Raw genomic sequence first — 21,787 nt, 5'->3', positions numbered from 1 at the left:
CTGTTCATGAGGGGACTCTGGGAAGAATTGTTTGGGTGCACCCTTAAGTTTGGCACGGAAGGGAAATCATCAGGGCAAACATGCTCAGGCTCAGAGGTCATAGGTAAACAAAACAGGATATCCTTCTATTACACCAAGTCTGTAATATTTGTGTCTCTTAATTTGGTTTCCATTATGCATGTGGTCGTTCTTTCCTTCAGTCTCTGTGGGAATTGTGGGTAGGAATTGGCGAGAGTTCATATGCAGACATGTCCCAGCTGAGAATCACCTTTGATTGTACACAGTGTATGCTGCTGCTGAACGTGCTGGACTGTCAGCCGGGGAACAGTCTCTTCCTGGCTGCTGTCGAGACGTCAGCTGGCTGCAAACCATCAACGTAAATAAATCTCTGTAGCGTCTGGATGCCGTGGACGAGGAATGTCATTATCATTTAGCCTGAGGTGGGATGAAACCTTTTTCTCTCTGTCAAGATGAAACGAGGTCAACTTCACTACGCCACTGAACGAATGGCTGAACTTTGACCAGAATGGCGACTGTCTCATTTGTCTGGTGGGTGACGGCTGAAGGGACGATACAGTTTGTCACTGTTGGCCAATTTGTATCTGACGTCCAATTTAACATGGACAAGGAGAAGTGAGCTGGAGGCAGCAGCTTTCATACTGCATTTCTCCCTTTCTCCCTTGGATCGTTGTTTGCCCTTCTCTGCTTCTTCCCTCTCGCCCCTCCTATGCCTCTGTGTGTGTGTGTGTGTGTGTGTAGCTATCCTTGCCCCCCCCCCATGAAACCAGGAAGACAGAAAGAGAGACAGAAAGGGCGGCTCATGTGCTGCTCTGCCTGCCTGCTGTGGGCTGGGGGGCAAATCAGCAACAAGACGTGTGAGGAGAGCATTAATGTCATTTGTTGAAACAAAAAGCGGATAGTGGATAATTGGGAAGAAGAAATCAATTCTAGAATAATAAGTATTTAACCAATCACCTTGTTCAGCATCATCTGCAATGAGATGAGAATGTCAATGGAAAACGCTCTCTCCCTCTGACTCTCTCTCTTTTCCCCTCTCTCCCTTTAGTCTCTCTCTCTTTCTCTCTGGATCACTGGAGTCTAAGTGGTGTCCTGAGCTACATTGACATGCTGGCCCGTCTCTTCTTTCTCCGGCATTCCCAGCGAGGAAACTCCTGGGCGACTTTAACGAGGTGAAACGGACTCACCTTCAGCATGCTCGTCTTCTCCTCTGTCTGCAGGGCCTTTGTGCCTTCATTAGCTCTCCCCCCTGTTCACTGTCACTGCCCTCAAGCTACGACCTCCTGCTGTGCGTTTCTGCCCCTAAGCGTTTTATCTATCCTTCTAAGGCCTGAGACACTGGATGGACAGATAGAGACGTACAAAACCTGAAAAGTACAAAAGGCTTCAAATCTTTTGTTCACCACAGTGCTTCATGCTTTTTGCTCTATAAGATGATTCATTAAAACTCCAATGGTTTCATCACCTTAGCATTGTGCTTAATCCGATCAAATCTGGTGGATCTCCCGTTTCTGTGTGATCAAACACATTACGTCCAAGGCATTGAGGCTAAACTACGTGTACCGACTCAATGGAAGCTGTGAAATCCAATGTGTCAACCTCTTCAGCACTGTACATCTGCATAAACGGAGAGCGATAATAAAACAATTCTAAGCGCCAACATTGATTGTGGTCTGACAGCTTCTCAACACACCCAAAGAAATGAGTGTGAACACATACAAACACTCACACTTTCATCCATGTGGGAACGTCTGTGATGATGTCTCTTAATTAGGTTTTGTTCACATAATCTTTCCTCAGATTTCCAACATCAGGACTCCCACGGATCACGAATCTGACACCGAATTAAATTAGCATAGAGATGCTAACTTTTATAAAAAAACAATCATCTGTATTTGTGGCTTTTTCCCCCTCATTTCAAGGGATTCTGGGCCGTCTAGCCCATCAGTGCCATATAATTTATAATTGAAGCAACCACATTAAACTCAATGAATAACATGATTGTGGCAGAGGCAATTACTTTCTGCTGCAGTTTCTATGGAGTCCATCTTTTCTGTGACATCCTCTCTCAAGTCACAATGGGAAACTTAAATGATGTAGAAAACCAGGATTCTTTTGCAAAGAAAAAAGAAAGAATGATGAACAAACAAAATGAAAGGAAAATTCAAATACAGACAATATCTGCAGAGTAATCACATTTATACACATGAGTATATCCATCTATTCATCCATCCATCAATTGTCAACAAAGTCCTCAAACAACCACTAGGATTGAACTGTAAGTTAAGTTGATCAATATTATTGATCCGGACACAGCCTGTGTCAAACTGGGAATGGTCTCTAAGAGTTGAAGGGTGTAGAAAATGAGCGTTCAAATTTAGATTCAGATAGAGGCAGAATACACTATTCTTAACTTAACTGTGTTGTCCATGATCAAATCAATGTTATATAGGACATAATTGCAAAGGGAGTCTCTCGTTGTCTACGCACCCTTGACCCATGCCTTTTATTTTATCCCAACCCTAAGTTTTTTTACCACAATTCTTCACATTCTTCTCAACATTGTTAAACACATATTCCACTAACTGCCTTTAACTAGTGTGTGTATGTGTGTGCCTGTATGGGCATGTCTTTCGCCAGTAAAGGATAACACCTGGTCAGCATTGTGTCCCTTTGACATTATAAATCACAACGATGATAAGACAGAACAGGACAGAACCATAGCTCCTTCTGGAGCACAACCATGGCTCCTTCTGAGGAAAAGCTAACCCAAGTTATTACAACTTTGAGTCTCCCTCCCCTTTTCATCACCTCTGTCAAACCTATTGGGTTGCCATGTCTGCACACATCCCTCCTCTGTACTTATCAGAAGTCTTTTCTGTAAATTCTGGATTTACACTCCACCTCCCCATAAAATTCCCTTGGTTTGTCTTAATTTATCTCTCGTAGCAGGGATGCGTCCTTTGTATGTGCCTGTAATTTGATAGCCCATCCGTTTGATTAAAGACATTACAGAATCTCCTTGATACTAAATTAATTAGCACTGCAACTGAGGCAGCTTTATTGAGGCTTCATTAAACTGAATCAGGCGGACGCTGTGATCTGAATGATTACAACAGCGACGGAAACAAAAAGGAGCTGCGGGAGACAAAGGTGACGTCTTACTGCCGTTGAAACTCTGCAGGCAGAGAGAAGGCCAAGTCAAGATGACACAAAAGGTAAAGAGAGGGGAAGAAAGTTGGCAATGAGGATAAATCAAGCTGTCGCTGAATGAATACGTTGTCGCCTTTTCACCCGCCACCTTTCTTGTCCCGAAATACAAAACAACAAGAGAAGTGTTGTTCTGCTCTGACATCCTGATAGCTGCACGGCGGTGATGTTGTGAATAACTGAGAACACCTTGGGAAAAGTGAATAACGTTACTACATCAACACGTTATCACAAACGCTGAGCTTTACACAACGAGGTGACTTCACTCTTTTTTGTTTTACTTTCGCCCTCATCTTTCCCCTCAGTCTGTCTCCGATAAGTAACATTCAAAAATCATTCCTCGGCCTTGGCAGGAAAACAGATCAATCGGCGCTAGATAATCAATTTCAGTCTGAGAGCAGCTGTGGGAGAAGAAAAAAAACGTTTGGGTTTGTTATTGCAGTGAACAGCCAGGCGTGATGTGTATATGTATCGGCCTCTGGAGTATGAGTGTTTAATCAACCAATGACAGCTGGGATTTCCACAGAGCACCTCAGAGACCCTCGGCCCTCATCACTCTATCTCAGGTCAAATCAGCATGGACATTGCTGCCAAAACCCATTCTGATCCAGAGTGGAGCTGTTCATCATGAATATCCCACCAGAAGCAAACTATCAGACCGTTTCTTTACTTGCATTTTTACTTAACAATCAAGTGAGAATAGAGAGTGAGAATAAAAAACACAAGACTTTGGAGAGGTTCTGTGATTAGTATGGCTGTGTGTATTTACTGCTGGGACATAATGAATGACAGATGGCAACATTAACAGCACAGTACTGCCATCTGGTGGTGAAATGTTCACATCAACGAACTACAGTGTCATACTGGACTGGATCCATCTGGAGTCATTTGGCAGATGCACAAAATCCTGTATATTGACAGAGTGTGAACAGCAAAGGTGTTTACAATAGATGATCTAATATTTTCCACCAGGAGCCTTATTCATCAGGTGTTTCTTCGTGTTCTTTTCTGGTCTTAGTAAGATTATGTAACACTTTGGGGCAAAGATGCAGCCCAGCAGTCCATAACTGGAGGCCAGGATAGCAAAGACCTCTGTAGCTGTGGAGTATTTCCCCGGGGAGCTGACGTAGGCAGGGACAAAGGCCACCCACACGGCACAGAAAATCAACATGCTGAAGGTGATGAGTCTGGCCTCGTTAAAGTTGTCTGGGAGTTTCCTTGCCAGAAAAGCCAAGAGAAGGCAGAGACAGGCGAGGAGGCCGATGTACCCCAGAACAAGAGCGAACGCCAGGGGAGAACCTTCGTCACACAAGAGAATTACTATAGCGCTTTCCCGTGGCATCAGTTGGTGAGGAGTGGGAGGTGCAACAACCAGCCACACAGTACAGATTATTACCTGTGTAAGGAGAAATATGTCCTTATCAAAAAGGGATTTTTAAATCAAGTCCTGCCTATCTTTGAATTTTCCAAAAAAACCCAGAAGTCCTCACCTGGATCAGCGTGCATAAGGTTATGATCACCCGTTGTTGTGCAGGGCCAAACCATTTCATCATATTACTCCCTGGAAGTGTGGCTCTAAAGGCCATTAACACCACTATGGTTTTCCCCAGAATGCAAGAGATACAGAGGACAAAGGTGATCCCGAAAGCTGTGTGTCGCAGCATGCAGGACCACTCAGAGGGCCGGCCTATGAAGGTCAGAGAGCACAGGAAGTTCAGAGTCAAGGAGAAGAGCAGCAGGAAGCTCAGCTCAGAGTTGTTGGCCTTGACTATGGGAGTGTTTCTATGAAAGGAGAATATGATGAGGACAACGCAGGTACAGAAGGAGCCCAGGAGGGCAACGGCCATCAGGGTGACGCCCATGGTGTCGCTGAAGGAGACAAACTCCACCTGTTTTGGGATACAGGCTGTCCTGTCTTCATTGGACCAGAACTCTGGCATGCAGCGCAGACACTCTATGGCATCTGATTAAATGATAGAGTTGCTTTAGTTGCAGTAATGTGGCTTTGGCAGGGCTGGGCTGAAAGTCCATGTAGACATAAAGTCATTTCTTACCGGTCTGATTGCTAATCTGCCCATCTGTACAGACAACACAATCATGGCAGCATATAGGGAAGTTGGGTCTGATTGCCTTCCTGGTGCCGAGGGGACAAATGCTGCTGCATACAGACAAGGGGACCTGAGAGACATAAGAGATGCACACTGCCCTGATCACAACACACTCACCTCACAGCTTCAAAACAACTAATGGAAAATGTACAAGACATTGCTCACTTTGCAGAGATACCTACTCTGGTCTGGTTGCCATTCCATATGATCTTCTCCTCCTGGATCTGGAGTTTTTCCTTGTGCGCTACTGTAATCTCATCAAATTGGCCGATAGTTACAAACTCCATTTCCCCGTTTGAGCTCAACTGCCAGTTAACCAGGTCATACATGGCTGCAGGGTCGCCATTCTCATCAAACGTGATTTCATCGCCGAATGAGGTCAAGTAATTCACCTGTTTCATGTAATGAAGCAGCTGAGAGAACGAGAGAGCACGACGTCGTCAGAACACAGAACTCCTCAATCTGTAAATTCCCATTATGATACTAAATTACTGAGCCTGGAAGCGCACCTGCCACGGCTGGATGTTGTTTACGTCGGGACAGGCCTGCAGAGGAAATGGGCCGTTTTCTTTCTCACAGCTCGTCATGGCCTTGAGCGCATGAACAATGGCGTACACGGCCTTATACACGTTATAGGAAATCCTGAGCTGTGATACATCTGAGTAGATGTTCTCCACACTCCCTAGCTCCTCTGTGCCAGAACACTGCCGTCTACCACTCCCAGCCTGTCCCTGACCCTCTGGCTGTGCACTCAGGCTGCATTCAAATACCTCCTCCCAGAACGGGACCAGGAAAGGATCCTGGAGAGCGTCTGGGTTTGAGGGATGCAGGCGAAGCAGAAAGTCTCGCAAACCAGGAATGTGCACTCGGCGTATGGCAAACCCCATAGAGCCCTGCAAGATGTGGTGGTACATTGTTGGGGTGGAGAGGACGGAGGCTGTGCTCCAAGCCTCACTGGCCAACCACTGGATCCCTGTTAGCCCCTCCCTAAAACCAAGATTATGATGAAACGATTCAAACGACACGTTGAATCCCAATTACTGGAAACAAACAGCAAATGTTGGATTATGCTGCTGTAAATGATGTGGTGCTATGGAAACTTAGGGGCAAAGGCCTCGTGCCTGAGAGCTTCATCGAACAACGCAGCTGCGTCTTGTTCCACAGCAAACACCAGAACCACTCCAGCCCCAGAGGAGCGGATCTTGGAAATGATGGCGGCGATGTTGCTCTTGGCGTGGTTTCTAGGGATGACCTCATGGAGCGCAATGCAAGCACCGAACTCACGAACCTAAGAACGAAGCACAACAAGGTACACAACATAGCATTACATTGTATATTATGTTTCACAGACTGTGTGTTATCATCAATGGATTGATATTGGTTGATCCTCTACATGAGACATGATGGCACTGTGGTGTAAAAGTGACCAACCGCATCCGCAAAGATGCTAGCACCACCGCGACCGTAGGCATCGTCGCCTGCAATCACTCCCAGCCACGTCCAGCCAAAATGCCTGACGAGTTGTACAAGTGCATCAACCTGAGAGAGGCAGTGAGGTAGAGAAAGAGAGGGAGGGAGAGTGATAGAGTGTGAGAGAGAGCAAGCGAGAGAGAGAGAGAGGGAGGAAGAGAGAGAGAGAGAGAGAGGGGGAGAGTGAGACACAGGGAGATAGATAGATAGAGAGGAAGTGAGGCAGAGAGAGAGAGAGGGAGATAGAGAGAGAGGGAGATATAGAGGGATAGAGAGAGAGAGGGAGGGAGATTTGCGTTCAGTGACTGATTTGGTTCCTGTGGCTGGTTTCAGTCTCTGTGCCTCTCTAACCTGGAAGAAGTCGCTGGGCATCGTCCTTAAGAAAGCAGGGAACTCCTTCTTGTCACTGAGGCAGGCACAGCTGGAGAAATAACTCACCTGAAATAAGGAACGGACACATTTACACACATTCTAATCATCTTTAAGTTTTACTCAAAGTGTCTCACTCTCTCACCTGCGGCACATTGAAGACCCCCAGGAAACGAGCTACTACCAGAGACTGAGTAGAGCCTCCATCTCCTATCACCACTGGTACCGTCCCACTACAATCCCTGCCTATACCTTCAGTCACCTCCTCTTCCTCGCCCCCTATGGCCTTCTCGTTTCCCATCAACTCCATCGCAGCCTTGAGAGCCTGGAAAGGAGTGCTGCACGAATCGTAGATCTTATACCCCAGCGTGATGTTGGGAAGGAGTTTGCCATCTTTGTTGATCTCCTCAATGGCAAAAATCATGGTTTGCATCCAGCGAAATGTGCGAAAGTTAAATCTGGAAAAAGAAGTAAGCAGTTAAGGCCACCCGCTCTTCTACGCAATCAAGCATGGAAACGAAGATTGTGCCGAATCACCATTGGGGGTTGGATTGATGTTAACAAAGATTGCAATTGCTTAAACATTTGTGTAATTAGTTGCCTGAAATGAAGATGAAACGTACCTGGTGCACTGTGTGGGAGGAGGCACAGAGGTGAAGGATGGATCAGGTTCCACCACCATATCATGGAGGGAAAAGAGCCCACCCAGGGACACATCCCCCTTCTTCTGCAGCACAGGCAGAGATGTAGAACCTGGGATTATCCTACATGACTGAGCCTGGACGAGAGGGGAAGTCCCCAACCAGAGGAGCGTAACAACCCAGAGGTCTGAGCCTGATCTCCCCCCAACCTGCCTCATCATGAAACGTGAACCTAATCCACTCTGTGTGTGTACAACTCCTACTAATAGACGCTTTGATGATCCATACAAATACACAAGCAATTTGTCAGTTCAGAAGAAATGAACTAATATTAACTGACATTTAGAAGTATCATCGTCCAAAACATTGAGCAAAAAGTACAAATTCCAAAATCTCATTAAGGTGTGATGTAAAACGCAGAGAAAGATGTCGCGGCCTCTTTTTAATCCATTTTCATCAGTCACAGCAGTTTTCTCTTGGAGCGCTGAGCAACGATTGAAGGCGTCGCACTGACAAGCCGCCGAGCCTTGAATGTCAAATGACAGAGGCTGACATATATATATACTATATGCACACACACGTATACACACACACACACGCACACGCACACGCATTCCCTGCCTGATCGCCGTTTACACACTTCATCAAACAGAGCTTATTCTCCATGGTCGTCTGATCAATGGGGAGAAAAGCATTTGGTTTCACAGCAACAACAACAACAATGACAACCGGGACCCGAGATGAACATTTGACCATAATGGAGAGAGATGCAAGCTGTGCCAAAACATAATTTCATGCCTCACTTGGCCTTACTCAACCTTCAGTGATACGAGCAGACAGACAGATTCCACTAAGGCCACCAAGGCATTATGTGCCTATCAACCACACACACGTACACACACACATTGTAGGTTGCTAAGTGTGTATCATTTTGGTGTTAGTACTTTTCCTTCTCAGGTTAAACACCTTAAATGTGCAGTTTGTTACACATTAATGAAGTTAATGAGTCATTAGTGGTGCGAGTGCATCATTATGAAAAAACACCGCAGGCGACACAACAAGTAACCACAGAGACGGCAGAGAGATTCAAACCCCGCCTTAGGCCGTATGACATTTCTCACTCTCTTAATACGTCCCCGTGTGAGGACAGAGCAGATCAGCGTACCGATCCTAACGTGAGTCGATACCGCGGATGATCTGAGGCTCAGGGGGGAAAAGGTTGGCGTCCATGTTTTGGAAACAGGCTGATTAGAGGAACAGAATAACATGTGTGCAGTGGAATCATGGTGATCCTCCAGGGGGCGCAACAGATGTCTCAGATGTTCCACTGTATTCTACTTGATTTGATTTGATTTAATGATACATTTCCGACACATCACAAAATAGTTGTGAAAAAAACAAAAAGTAGGAAAAATCACATAATCCCAGGTAAACACACATATTAATTTCAAACGGAGAGTCATTGAAAGATAAATGTCGAGTAGGATGAAGTATAACTTATAAACTATGATATCGGCTATTTGGACAGCTAATCTCTTATCATTTCCTGTTTGTTTCCTAATATTTACAAACATAATATACATATACAGAGGCAGCACAGACTTAGATATACATCATTAAGCACATGTACATCTAGAACCAATCATGTAGCCACATACAACTTTTACAAACAATTTTTTTAATATCTTTTCTATAATTGATTTATGTACTCTGTTTCAGTGCAATATCCATAGGAGAGATGATACAATTGTGAGTCACAGAGAGAAAGAGAGAGAGTACAAAGATACTGAGCTGTCTTTGTCTCGACAGTAAGAGGGAAAGATTTGTTCATTAAATTTCATAATGTTGCATAATATGTTTTCCAGCAATGATGAAGTAAAATATGTTTTATATTCTACATTTTAATCGAGCTAGAGAGACCAAGAACACCAGTTTGTATTTAGGGACAAATCATTGGCAAGCTTGCTCAAATTTGAGTCTTAGCGTTGTTAACAATGTGGCCGAGCTCCGAGGGCCCCATTAGTAAACAAGCGAGCTGTAAGCTGGAACGGCGGCGAGTTCAAGATTTGATCTATTTCTGGCATGCGTAGTGGCTTCAGGGTGAGAACTGGCAACCCCACACATCCAGAGGGTTCTGGGGTTTGAATCTGAGTTTTTCTGCAAGTTTTCATTCCCTCCATATGTCTGCCTGAGTTCTCTCCAGGTGCCCTGGTTCCCTCCCACACTCGGTACACCACCAATTAATGTGAACTCGCAGGTGCCCGCAGGTACGACTGTAAAATGAGTTCATATGGGTGTGTGTGTGTGTGTGTGTGTGTGTGTGTGTGTGTGTGTGTGTGTCCTGTGAGAGACTTACAAGGATGTCTTTCACCCAGAGTGCTGGGATAGACTGACTGTCTTTGCCCTGGATGGAGGAGGATGATGATGATGATGATGATGATGATGATGGACAGATGAATTTATTCCCAGTAACTGATCATTCTGAATAAACCAGCCTAACAATCCTGGTATTGTTGAGTAATCAGTGGAAACTTATCCAAAGGCTAGAAATCCGGCTTGTGGGTCTCTCAGTCCGGAATTGTAATTACGCAACAAATACAGGATGTGGGGGAAGGACTTTTGGTTACAGCTCAGACCACAAAGAGCAGCCTGCTGAGGGTCTCCTGTGGGGGTCTCTATGCGTGAGACGAGTTTAAACATGAACCACATGCCTCTTTGAAATGTCACAAACACCTCCGTCTAACTAGACCCGAGTCCTTGACCAATGTGTTGAGACAGGAAGTGTCCTCTGATTTTGTGGTGTTCCGTGTTCATGATTGCGTCCTAGAAGGGATGGGAGAGGGGGCATGTGCGTGCAGGAAATAGAGGCAATTCTACTCGCAGAACACACACACTTCATAGCTGCTACAAAGAATGAAAGGGACGAGGACTGCAGTCTCCCCCAAGGCAAAGGAAGACCTGTAGATAGGGAAGATGGAGATCAGTGACAGTTTAAATATCCACATCGATCTGCACTCTGTGGCCGCTGCTTTCCACACACACTCATGAGCCAGATCAGAGCAGATCAAGTTTGCAGAGGCAAATGAAACTATTTGCCGCATGGCCGAACTCCCACTAAAGAGACATCAGTGTGAAGCTCCTCGCCTGTGGGATGGAAGCTACTTGACTTTATTTCCCTCGACAGAGCCGGATTCCTGTTCAGTCTGTGATACAATAAAGTGTCTCAATCATGGCGTTGGCCCCTCTGGGTGAACACTGGGGCTGAGCAGTCACCCCACAGTGCTTTTAATAATGGCTGTCTCATGATAAAACCATTTAGATCTATTCCACACAGCTGAAATTCCTCGCAACTAAGTCCGGACCAACTGGCTTCTTTATGTCGTCTTAGAGAATCTTAAAGGATATTTCCAACCTGTACTCCTCAAAGGTTAGTCTGTGAGGGTTAGAAATTACATTTCAACAACAACAAAACAAATCCATCACTTTGGTGTCTAATGCCCTCAGAGGCCATTACATCATCGTCATCTCTTTCCAGTGTGCACCCTAACAAGGGCATGCCAAAGCTATCGAGTCACTGCCATCTCGTGGACATTTAGCAAACTACCCCCCGGCTTAGACCAGGCTCTCTTCTCTTATTGGTTATTGACCTCAACACGCTCATGACTCATCTGTGTGCCTGTTAGTCCATCATCAAGTCCTGCTCAAATTCTTTAGCAGTTGCAACATTTGATGACATACTGCACGTTATGGTATTATGACCACAACAAATGTAACAACATTACCGTATCATATCACCCATATCAATACTTGTTGAATACAAAGAAAGAAAGAATAGATGGATATCTGCAATCAACACACACACGCACACACAATGCTTTTCTAGGCAAGTTATTTTTAACCAGCAACTTTCAATTGCATTTCAATTGGATGATGGGTGGCACAGTGGTGCAGTGGTTAGCGTACCCACAACCTTCTATCACCTTCTACCACAACACTTGTGCCTCACAGTGTGGATAAGCTACACCCCTATCATCCATATCAATAGTGATAGATAATGTATGGATGGATGTATTGGATGTGAGTGGGAGCGTTGTACGTGCGTCCTCTGCTAACCAGCTTTGGTGACAATAGATTGGAACAATAACACCTTTGCTGTAATCTGTGTTAGACTGTATGATAAGTTTGTGTGTTTGTGTGTTGAACACCGGCTGGGTCGTAGCATCACAACATGTGGGCACGTGGAGACAAATCATCTACAGCCCATATGGCTTTAGTTCAAGTGGTAAGATTTTGGTGTTAAATGTTTTGTTGCAGGCTGTTTTTGGAAGCAACAGCGTTAAGTTGGCCAGCGATTGATGTGCCTCACTTTGATCTATGGAGCCTCCAGGTTGAATGAGGTCATCACAATTCTGATACAAATATTACAAACTGAAATGTCAGTTGTATGTCAGTAATGTATCATAACTAAACCTTGCAGCATGAAGCATTTTATTGTAACTAAAAACTTAAATAAGCAACATTGGGACAAAACAGACAAAGGTAAATTAGCTGCAAAATGAAGATTAACATCATTTTATCAATACTAATAAAGTTTCAATCTTACTTAAAAAGAAGTGATGTCACTCTTGTGACACAGTATCGACTTTTAATGAAGACGCGTAATGGCAGGAGAATCGTTGGCTCTCTTCACGGTGCCAGAAACCATGTGATCACCATGAATGAGGTCATCGCTAACGTGCTACATCTCTTTGTGATGAAGCAGCTGGTTCTTCAAAATGAAACAGTGGAACAAAAATTCAATATATGTTATTAGGTATTAGCAAGACTCCAAATAATAAGACATCAGATCCAGTGGAGGATCCAGGCGATATATTTTGAATGAATCCGTTATATTTCCAATGCTTCCTTAACATTATGAGGTTAGGGCACATGGTGTTTCTGGATATACAGTGTATCACATGATAGAGTCCTGTCATGGATCCAAACCTGGCAGACTGAAAGACTCAAAAGGTTGGACAGGTCAGCACATTAATGGACAAATATGGCTACAAAGATACAATATACACTAGTGTGTGACTGAGATGATGCTGATTCAGCAGCATGCAAAGAGTTTTGAACGCATCTTTAATCCTTAACAGATACGGAGAAAAGATGCAGGAGGATGTCAGGATTATCACTGTTGTTCTTAGTTTATCTATGATTGTTTCGTCTCAGTCGAGTTGTGCTGCTGTTGGTTTTATTTTTCAGAGAATAATCTGTTGATATTTCTGTGTTTCCTGTGAACAGACTACTCAGGTGTTTTATTGCATTTTCTTAAAAATGACTTTATTGAACTCCAGGGCTACCTACATTGTGATTTCTTTTTGCTTTCTGTGTGGGAGTTTGTACTGCGAGATGACAGTAACCACACAGTTATAGATGGATTCTCATCTCATGATTATTTCATGAGGCCAAACAGCTTTTCATGTTATATTGAAATATTCAAACTGCTGCAGGTAAATATCCACCACTGGGGCTGTGAACTTTATTGTCTATCTGTCAGTAAATCATTTCAGAAATATAATTATAAGACACAGCCCCCCTGAGGAGTGTGTGTAGGGAGTGTGCGACTTGTTTGTGAACTTGTGTAACAGGAAAATTACCTGTGAGCATTAAGTGTCGTTTTAATCAGCCACGAACAACAATGTGAAATGAAGCGTAACCACACACTTGGGAAGCAGTTAAACTTGTTATTGTGAAGATACCAGACGGGGGAACAGCGTCATGCTAAACCTGCCAATTTACCGCTTACCCAAGTGGCTGATGGGAGGGGGGGCAAGGGGGCTGCCGGGCAAGCAAAGACAGGCAAATGTTTCCGACAAGGCCGATGACATCTGGAGAAGCGAGCTCACCAGGTGTCGTCTGGGAAAATAATTAATCTCAAGGTTTAATTGAAGGAGATCCTTAAGAAAACAGCAAGATCATTAGTCACCGCCAGCTGCTACTGCTGAGACAGGCGTCATTTGCAATAAATGATAGATAAAGATTCTAATATAGATAAGCAACAAAAACTTGAAATATGACGTGCTAAATCAAGTCTAGACTGAAAAATAAATGATATATTCAGTACTAATAACTTGCAATCTGGCGTAAACTCCAGATGCTTCATCAAAACGCAGATGTTGGTTAGTGAAGTATTCATATTTCATTTACATCACCCAGTGCTCATTGATGTTAAATCCTTAGTAATACTGAAAGTGTACCTCACAAGTGGAGTTTAGTCAATGTATCCATTCAAGAAAACCGTGTTTCAAAAAATACATAGATTCAGTGCAGAATGTCCACAAATATAGGCTCTAGATAATAAACTGTTGGAGCAGAACGGGTTAAATGGGTCATTGGATGTTAAACTAAGTCTTTATTGCGGCAATCAATTGGATGATTATCCAATAAACTAATATGGACCTGACATCTGGACTGCAGGTCTCCATTTACTGTAGATCCTTTTATATCCACAGTTGTTGCAAAAGCTTATACACAACTACTGACTTTAAAGCACCCACCTTAGCTGTGTGCCAAATACACACTAATACTATAGACTCGTCCACTCATTTTTAATAGTTCAGTACTTTACAAAGAAGTGTGCGACAGTTGGACAGTACTTGCGTTCTAACAGGAAATGGATTTGTGTGACGACAGATTTCACAATTAACGCTGACACACCAAAGCAGACAGCAAATTAGTGTGTGTGTGTGTGTGTGTGTGTGTGTGTGCGTGTGTGCGTGTCCACAATTTTTTCATACAGGGAAAATATATACCATACACGTAAGGACCCTAAGTAGTGGACTGATGCTTTCCAAAATTGATTACAAAGTTACAAATAGCATTGAAATGACTGTTTAGTGCACATTGGGACACAGCTCCTCATCATCATTACATTTAAACGCTCATCTAAACGTTGATTATATTCATTTAGACACCATGATTGGACTAAAATTGTCCAAAATCAACATCAGATTATTCATAGTAACAGTAATGGTTTCGGCTTTTGCCCATGTGTGAGCCTTACTCGCTTTGTTTCCTCAACTGTTGTAGAGACGAAACACATCAGAGTATCGTGTGCATGTACATGTACACAGTTTTAGTTGGCACTTTCTTCCTGAACCTTCCGTACCCTTTTCTCATGCTATAGAAAGCCTCATCAGTGCTCACTTCATCACATGACCTTTGCTCTCCATTGTACTCACTCTCAATCACTTCTCTAAACCAAAATCTCAACTTCAGAAAATCTGTGAGCCATTATCTCAAAAGTGCATCGGTGGCCACACTGGAGAAAAATAAGTCTGAGTTTAGGGTTGTACTGGTGAGATTTATAGAGAGCTTATTTTATTTTGCTCTATTCTATGATAACATTGGACTTGTCAAACCCTTATAATATTTGATCTTCAGATCACAGATGTAGGATAAAGTGAGGCTGTCTGATTGTTCCCTGCAGTATATTTACTGACAGATTTGCATATTAGGTTTCAGTGATTTTTTGTACTGTCCCTTGATTGCTGATTTATTTGACCTTTGCCCTTTGGACCACCTGCCTGCAGTTGCATGCTACTAAATGTAACCATTTATTTTCCAACAACCGCCTGGTCTGGTTTCTGCTCCAACATGAACTCTCAGCTGTGTGTGTCCAAGTCCAATCAGTTTGATTGAGCACAGCTGGACCTGCAGTAGCAGCTCAAGGATGATGAGTGGAGATGGGATTCACCTGAACTGTGTGCTGATTAGACTGGATTGGTTTCAGCTCTACAGCCATTCCACAATGTGACCAGCAGATGGCAACATAGCCCATAAAATTAGTTAACTGTGAGCAGTGTTTACTGAGAGCAAAGACAGGCGTGTGTGCTGCGTGCTTGGGGGGGGAGAGAGAGAGAGAGAGAGAGAGAGAGAGAGAGAGAGAGAGAGAGAGAGAGAGAGAGAGAGAGAGAGAGAGAGAGAGAGAGAGAGAGAGAGAGAGAGAGAGAGAGAGAGAGAGAGAGAGAGAGAGAGAGAGAGAGAGAGAGAGAGAGAGAGAGAGAGAGCCAGCCAGCCAGCCAGCCAGCCAGAGCATTAGTCACTATGAGATGCAACAAATCAATAATAAGGTTTAAGATACCTCTGTCTTCATAATAAAATGGTGAAAGAAGTTTTATCGTACTATGTAATAGAAAATAGAATAGAATAGATTGATATAGCAAAGATAAAACTTTATTGGTGTCAAATCACACATGCGAACACGTCACCATGCAAACGCGGCAATTTGAAATGTGTCTTGCGTGCCCCTCTTACACTAACAAATGGGGTCAGCACAGGGCAGCAATGTTACGGCGCCATAATACCAGTTCAATCAGTCAAAGTGATGTTCTTATCCATAATACGCGTACGCACGCACGCACACACTCACTTAAAGTGTGATTGATATGAGTGGAAATGCAGAATAGAAATATTACTTTAATATATCAATCAAAAAAGGTGTTTTTGCAGATGAACTTGTGGTTTACTTCAAAAGCTAATTTAATTTGACGATTCTCATCAGACTGTCATGGCGGACAGAATTTGCTCTTCTCTTGGTTTAAGGTAAAAAATATTGAAACTGTGAATAACTGTTAAACTGATATTTACCTCTGCTTTGAAAACAGAGCTGCAGCATTTTGTTTTTTTCTGTGCATTTGCTTTGTTAAACAATACTACCTTCAAATGATGATGTTACGGTCAAAGGGAAGTTTCTGAACTGAAGTCCTGCAGCTCCCAGGTGGAGATCTCTAGGGGATCATGATGCAACAGCCCTGGAGCAAGTTTCCAGTAGACACTGAGGACTGAGAGGTGGAGACAAGCAGGAGACATCAGGGAGTCTGTTAGCTTGTTAGTGTCTGTGCTGGAAGTCATTGTCAAGTCAAAAGGCAGCTTCAAGTTCAGCAGATGGGTTCCTATTAATCAGGTCCTGCATGGTATATCCTCAGGAGAGCCCTAAAGTGTTTCATAAACTGACAAACAGCTGTAAAAACACACAAACAACAGTTTCTTTCTAATTAAAGGAGACCTAATGGGCCCTAAGGCTGAAAAGTAACAATAACAGCAAATTAAATATCACACGGCTCAGTGCTGTACTAATGCAGGTGTGTTGATTTGTTTGTTATGAGCAAATGTCAAAAGTGTAACTTTAATTCCCTCATCCAGATGCATAATTCACGAAAAGTGACATGAAAATTGGAGGAAATTATACATAAATGTGCCAAAATCATTTATGACTAAACTCTGGATATGGATGATTATTGTGTAAACACACAAACACATTTACTGTATCTATCATTCACTAATAGTTTGATAGTCAGACAACATGCACGAGGGAAAAACAGATGGAAGGAACGAAAGAAAGAAAGCACAGAAAGAGAAGAAAGAGAAAAACAACTTTAAGGTAACATATATTCCTGCTTACTGTTATAAAACACCACAAATGAATAATCAAAGGTTTAGAGGTGAAGTTAGAACAGAGGACATAATATTGGGACTCGATTTTGCAAGATTAGCAGCATTGAGTCAATAAAACGTTTAGGGTTAGGGTTATCAAAAGTTTTTATTTTGGAGGGCCTTGGATACGATGCTTAAATTAATTTAGCATATAAAATCCTGTCTGAAAGTGTTTATTCCTATTTGTGCTCATTCTTCTGTTGTCATGAAAGCCTCCAATACATGAAGTTCACCTCTTGCCTGGTATTGATCCATATGAACGTCACTTAAGATATGTTTTCATTTCATCACTCAACAATATTTATGAAAGTATTGCAAATATACTGCAGTCACAAGTAGTAGTAGTCAATTTCTTTTTTTCTTACAAAACAGGTACAAATTCATCTTCTGGTTAATTGTGTATAAGTAAGTAAGTACAATGTGTCTCAACAATGTCTGTCTTTCATTTTGTGAGTGTTTTTCCAAAGGAGAAATTTGATATTTTTGGAGGCTGAGTTAGAAAGTACGAGGAATTTGTACAGAAGGTTTAAAATTGTTGTTGATTTGTTTGTGGGGGTTTTGTCTTTGGCATAATTGTCCTACCAGAATCCTTATTAGAGAGGAACAACATTATATCTTGGCAGGTCACTGTGTCATGTTTGCTAAGGCAGCCAGGAGTTACAATAGAACAATAGTAAGGAAATGTTTACAGGAAAGGCATCCACCCTGATACACTCTGATATTAAAAAAAACGTGTTTGCTCTAGGAATAACTCAGTGTATGAATTCACTGTGACTTGTGATACATCTCTCATGTATGATTGAATAAAAGAAGAAGCCTCTCAATTGTCTTCGTAAATTGATAATTGAAAAATACTATATATTGGCGTCACGAACAGGATTGACAAGAGCAACCTGCTAGACTGCCACACGGGGGGATGGAACTGGGGTGCGTCTCCCCGCGTAGAAATGGCCATAAAGAGGTGAGCAGAATTGTTGTTTTAACTAATATAGTATTCTGTGTGAGGGGGCTGCCTGGAGGTCCGTCGCCTGGTTGGTAAATTCAGTAGACCTCTCTACAATTTTCACACTGGGCCAACAACACTGTCATATGTAAATCCAATGTTAATAATTTAATAGTATACATGCAATTGTTTCTGAGGACTTAAAGCTAATAAATACAACATTTTAATTTATCAATTACTGCAATTAGAAAAAAATTGACCACCAGATTATATTTCTGAATAGCCTCTGCACGAATGAAAAAATTAAATTAAATTAAATCAAATTAAATCCATGACCATCCATGGTTACGACTTCCCCCTCTTGACTCTGATTGGCTAATATAAGGCCAGTGAGCATTGTTGTCTGCTAAGATTATAAACTGGGACATTTCACATCTCTAAGGCATCTCCCTCCTATCAGGATGCTGGAGTGGAAGGTGATGTGGGTGTTTGTTCTGGGGCTCGTGGTGGAGTTTGGAGCAGTGGAAGAAGCTCCACTCTGTCACATAGTGGGGAGCCCAGAGTTTCCTCTGCTGTCTAAGGAGGGCGATGTCATCGTCGGAGGAGCGTTTTCCATTCACAGCAAAATCACACAACTTCAGCTTTCCTTCACTGACACCCCAAAACGTCTCACTTGTTCTAGGTAATTTTGTGTACTGTAAAATAAGAGAAACTTTTTGTGTGGTTGTGAAGGCATAAATATTTTGTATGTCACTCTTGTCTTAGTGTCAACCTCAGGGAGTTTCGATTTGCCCAGACAATGATTTTTGCTATCAAGGAGATCAACAGCATTGACTCTCTTCTGCCCAATGTTTCCATCGGATATCGTATTTATGACAATTGTGGTTCAACATTATCCTCTATGCGTGCGGTGATGGCCCTGATGAATGGTGATGGAACGGCTGTAGGACAGAGCTGTTCAGGCCAGTCAGCTGTTCATGCCATCATCGGGGAGTCTGAATCTTCTTCAACTATTGTGCTGTCACGCACTACTGGACCATTCCAAATACCAGTGGTAAGGGGGACGTCAAAATAAGTTGTGTACTGAATGTGTATAACATTTTTGTGTCATTTACAATCTCTCTGCTTCTTTTGTGTCAGATCAGTCATTCCGCCACTTGTGAGTGTTTGAGCAACAGAAAGGAATATCCGTCATTCTTCCGAACCATCGCTAGCGACCTCCACCAAAGCCGAGCTCTGGCCCAGCTGGTCAAACATTTTGGCTGGACGTGGGTGGGGGCAATCAACAGTGACAGTGATTACGGCAACAATGGTATGGCCATCTTTTTAGCCGCAGCCCAGGAGGAGGGAGTGTGTGTGGAGTACACTGAGAAATTCCACAGGACAGAGCCGGAAAAACTGATGAAGGTGTTAGAGGTGATTCGAAAGAGCACCGCCCGGGTCATTGTAGGTTTCCTGGCCCACGTGGAAATGAACAACCTCCTAGAGCAGCTGAGTCTGCACAACATCACAGGTTTACAGTTTGTTGGTGTGGAGGCCTGGATCACCGCTGACAGCCTCGTGACTCCCACCAGCTTTAATGTACTCGGGGGCTCTCTGGGTTTTGCTGTACAGAAGGCCAATATCAGTGGTTTGACTGAGTTTTTAGTCACAGACTTCTGGAAAAAGGCATTTCAGTGTGAAGAGAATGGAAATGGAGAGAATGTGACAGCGACAGAACCCTGCAAAGAAAATCTGGATCTGATGACTCTCAAAGATTACAACGATGATGTGTCAGAGCTGAGATACTCCACGAACATCTACAAAGCTGTTTATGCTGTGGCACACTCACTGCACAGCATACTCAAGTGCACAAGCAGTCAGGGGTGTGACAAGGCTGTCAAAGTTATGCACTGGCAGGTGAATATGCTAAAATGTTGAATTCTCAGATAAAGGAACATATATTCTGACATATTTCCTGTCCATCTTTCAGGTAGTGGACTCACTAAAGAAGGTCAATTTCACCATAAAGAATGGAGACCAGGTGTGGTTTGACCGCACTGGTGCAGCCGTGGCCCAGTATGAGGTGGTGAACTGGCAACGTGGATCGGACGGCTCGGTCCAGTTTAAGCCTGTGGGATATTATGATGCCTCCTTACCTCCTGGACAGAAATTTGTCCTCAAAACCGGAGACATAACGTGGCCTGAGGGGAAGACTGAGGTAACTATCATGGATGACAGGAATATCTATTCAAGATGATATTATAAATCATTCAGTATTAACTCTTTCCTCTTTGTCTCAGGTGCCCGTGTCGGTGTGTAGTCAGAGCTGCCCTCCAGGAACTCGTAAGGTCCTTCAGAAAGGAAAGCCGGTCTGCTGCTATGACTGTGTTAAATGTGCAGAAGGTGAAATCAGCAACACTACAGGTATATGTACCACACACCTGAAATATGGTGGATACAGTGATGTACATACAAGGTTCACATGTCATACGCTGTGTATCATGTTAAAGTTTGCCGCGGTAAATTCTCTGACTTATGTTTTTCTCATGTAAGTGACTCAAGCCTATAACTAGTAACAGAATTTCCATTACAGATTCTAGTGTCTGCACAAAGTGTCCTGAGGAATACTGGTCCAGTCAGAACAGAGATGTGTGTATACTGAAAAGTGTTGAGTTCCTGTCCTTCACTGAGGTTATGGGGGAAATCCTCATATTTTTCACCGTTTTTGGAGTAGTACTAACGTTAATTGTGGCCACTCTATTCTCAATGAAAAGGGAAACTCCCATCGTCAAAGCCAACAATTCTGAGTTGAGCTTCCTGCTGCTCTTCTCCTTGACTCTGTGCTTCCTGTGCTCTCTGACCTTCATAGGCCGGCCCTCTGAGTGGTCCTGCATGCTGCGACACACAGCGTTCGGGATCACTTTTGTCCTCTGCATCTCTTGTGTTCTGGGGAAAACCATAGTGGTGTTAATGGCCTTTAGAGCCACACTTCCAGGGAGTAATATGATGAAATGGTTTGGGCCTGTTCAGCAGAGGCTCAGTGTTCTGGGTTTCACTCTCATACAGGTCCTGATTTGTATACTTTGGTTAACAATCAGCCCTCCATTTCCCTTCAAAAATATGCAATACTATGAGGAGAGGATTATTCTGGAGTGTGCTTTGGGGTCAGCTGTGGGGTTCTGGGCGGTGTTGGGGTACATAGGACTCCTGGCTGTGTTATGTTTTATACTTGCCTTTTTGGCTCGAAATTTACCAGATAACTTCAATGAAGCCAAATGTATCACATTCAGCATGTTGATATTCTGTGCAGTCTGGATCACTTTTATCCCAGCGTATGTGAGCTCTCCTGGAAAGTTCACCGTGGCTGTGGAGATCTTTGCAATTCTAGCCTCAAGTTATGGGCTACTTTTCTGTATATTTGCACCAAAATGTTTAATTATTGTCCTGAAACCAGAACTGAACACAAAGAAACATCTAATGGGAAAGAAATAATGCAGTTCAGTCTGAATAATTAAAAAAATATATGTACTTAGGTTGAATAGTTTGATGTTTTAAGATACATATTT

The 21,787-nt window shown here is 43.2% G+C and overlaps 2 protein-coding genes across 3 annotated transcripts; one reads left to right on the top strand and one right to left on the bottom strand.

The window, feature by feature from the left end:
- Positions 1-4,183: 4,183 nt before the first annotated feature.
- On the bottom strand, positions 4,184-7,947 carry LOC142995301 (extracellular calcium-sensing receptor-like). Its single transcript, XM_076146297.1, has 10 exons — positions 7,799-7,947; positions 7,321-7,633; positions 7,158-7,244; positions 6,768-6,875; positions 6,458-6,624; positions 5,846-6,323; positions 5,519-5,749; positions 5,283-5,406; positions 4,719-5,191; positions 4,184-4,624 (listed from the first exon to the last, which is right to left on the bottom strand). Exons 1-10 carry the CDS (start codon positions 7,855-7,857, stop codon positions 4,184-4,186), a joined length of 2,481 nt encoding a protein of 826 aa, XP_076002412.1. The 5' UTR covers positions 7,858-7,947.
- On the top strand, positions 4,851-21,713 carry LOC142995439 (extracellular calcium-sensing receptor-like). Of its 2 annotated transcripts, XM_076146505.1 has the most exons (8): positions 4,851-5,004; positions 15,258-15,271; positions 18,821-18,921; positions 19,005-19,293; positions 19,380-20,138; positions 20,212-20,439; positions 20,522-20,645; positions 20,815-21,713. In XM_076146505.1, exons 4-8 carry the CDS (start codon positions 19,039-19,041, stop codon positions 21,711-21,713), a joined length of 2,265 nt encoding a protein of 754 aa, XP_076002620.1. In that variant the 5' UTR covers positions 4,851-5,004; positions 15,258-15,271; positions 18,821-18,921; positions 19,005-19,038. The 2 variants fall into 2 exon arrangements, with proteins under 2 accessions (XP_076002620.1, XP_076002621.1); XM_076146506.1 differs by lacking the exons at positions 4,851-5,004; positions 15,258-15,271 and adding an exon at positions 16,594-16,623.
- Positions 21,714-21,787: the final 74 nt, after the last annotated feature.

This window comes from Genypterus blacodes, unplaced genomic scaffold (assembly GCF_046128005.1).
Source record: "Genypterus blacodes isolate CSIRO-AG114 ecotype Tasmania unplaced genomic scaffold, CSIRO-AGI_Gbla_v1 ptg000032l_1, whole genome shotgun sequence".
Taxonomy (NCBI): Eukaryota; Metazoa; Chordata; class Actinopteri; order Ophidiiformes; family Ophidiidae; genus Genypterus; species Genypterus blacodes.
Note: the sequence above shows the minus strand (reverse complement) of the source record. Positions and strands in the feature narration are given on the sequence as shown.

What these genes read in the sequence shown, in the direction of transcription:
- LOC142995301 (XM_076146297.1), bottom strand. Translation starts at nt 7,857, where the DNA reads ATGGTGGTGGAACCTGATCCATCCTTCACCTCTGTGCCTCCTCCCACA. An exon ending in TTGTTCGATGAAGCTCTCAG is followed by an intron (nt 6,324 to 6,457) that starts GCACGAGGCCTT and finishes TCTTGGTTTTAG; the next exon opens with GGAGGGGCTAACAGGGATCC. An exon ending in GGAATGGCAACCAGACCAGA is followed by an intron (nt 5,407 to 5,518) that starts GTAGGTATCTCT and finishes TATGTCTCTCAG; the next exon opens with GTCCCCTTGTCTGTATGCAG.
- LOC142995439 (XM_076146505.1), top strand. Translation starts at nt 19,039, where the DNA reads ATGATTTTTGCTATCAAGGAGATCAACAGCATTGACTCTCTTCTGCCC. An exon ending in GACCATTCCAAATACCAGTG is followed by an intron (nt 19,294 to 19,379) that starts GTAAGGGGGACG and finishes CTTTTGTGTCAG; the next exon opens with ATCAGTCATTCCGCCACTTG. An exon ending in GGCCTGAGGGGAAGACTGAG is followed by an intron (nt 20,440 to 20,521) that starts GTAACTATCATG and finishes TCTTTGTCTCAG; the next exon opens with GTGCCCGTGTCGGTGTGTAG.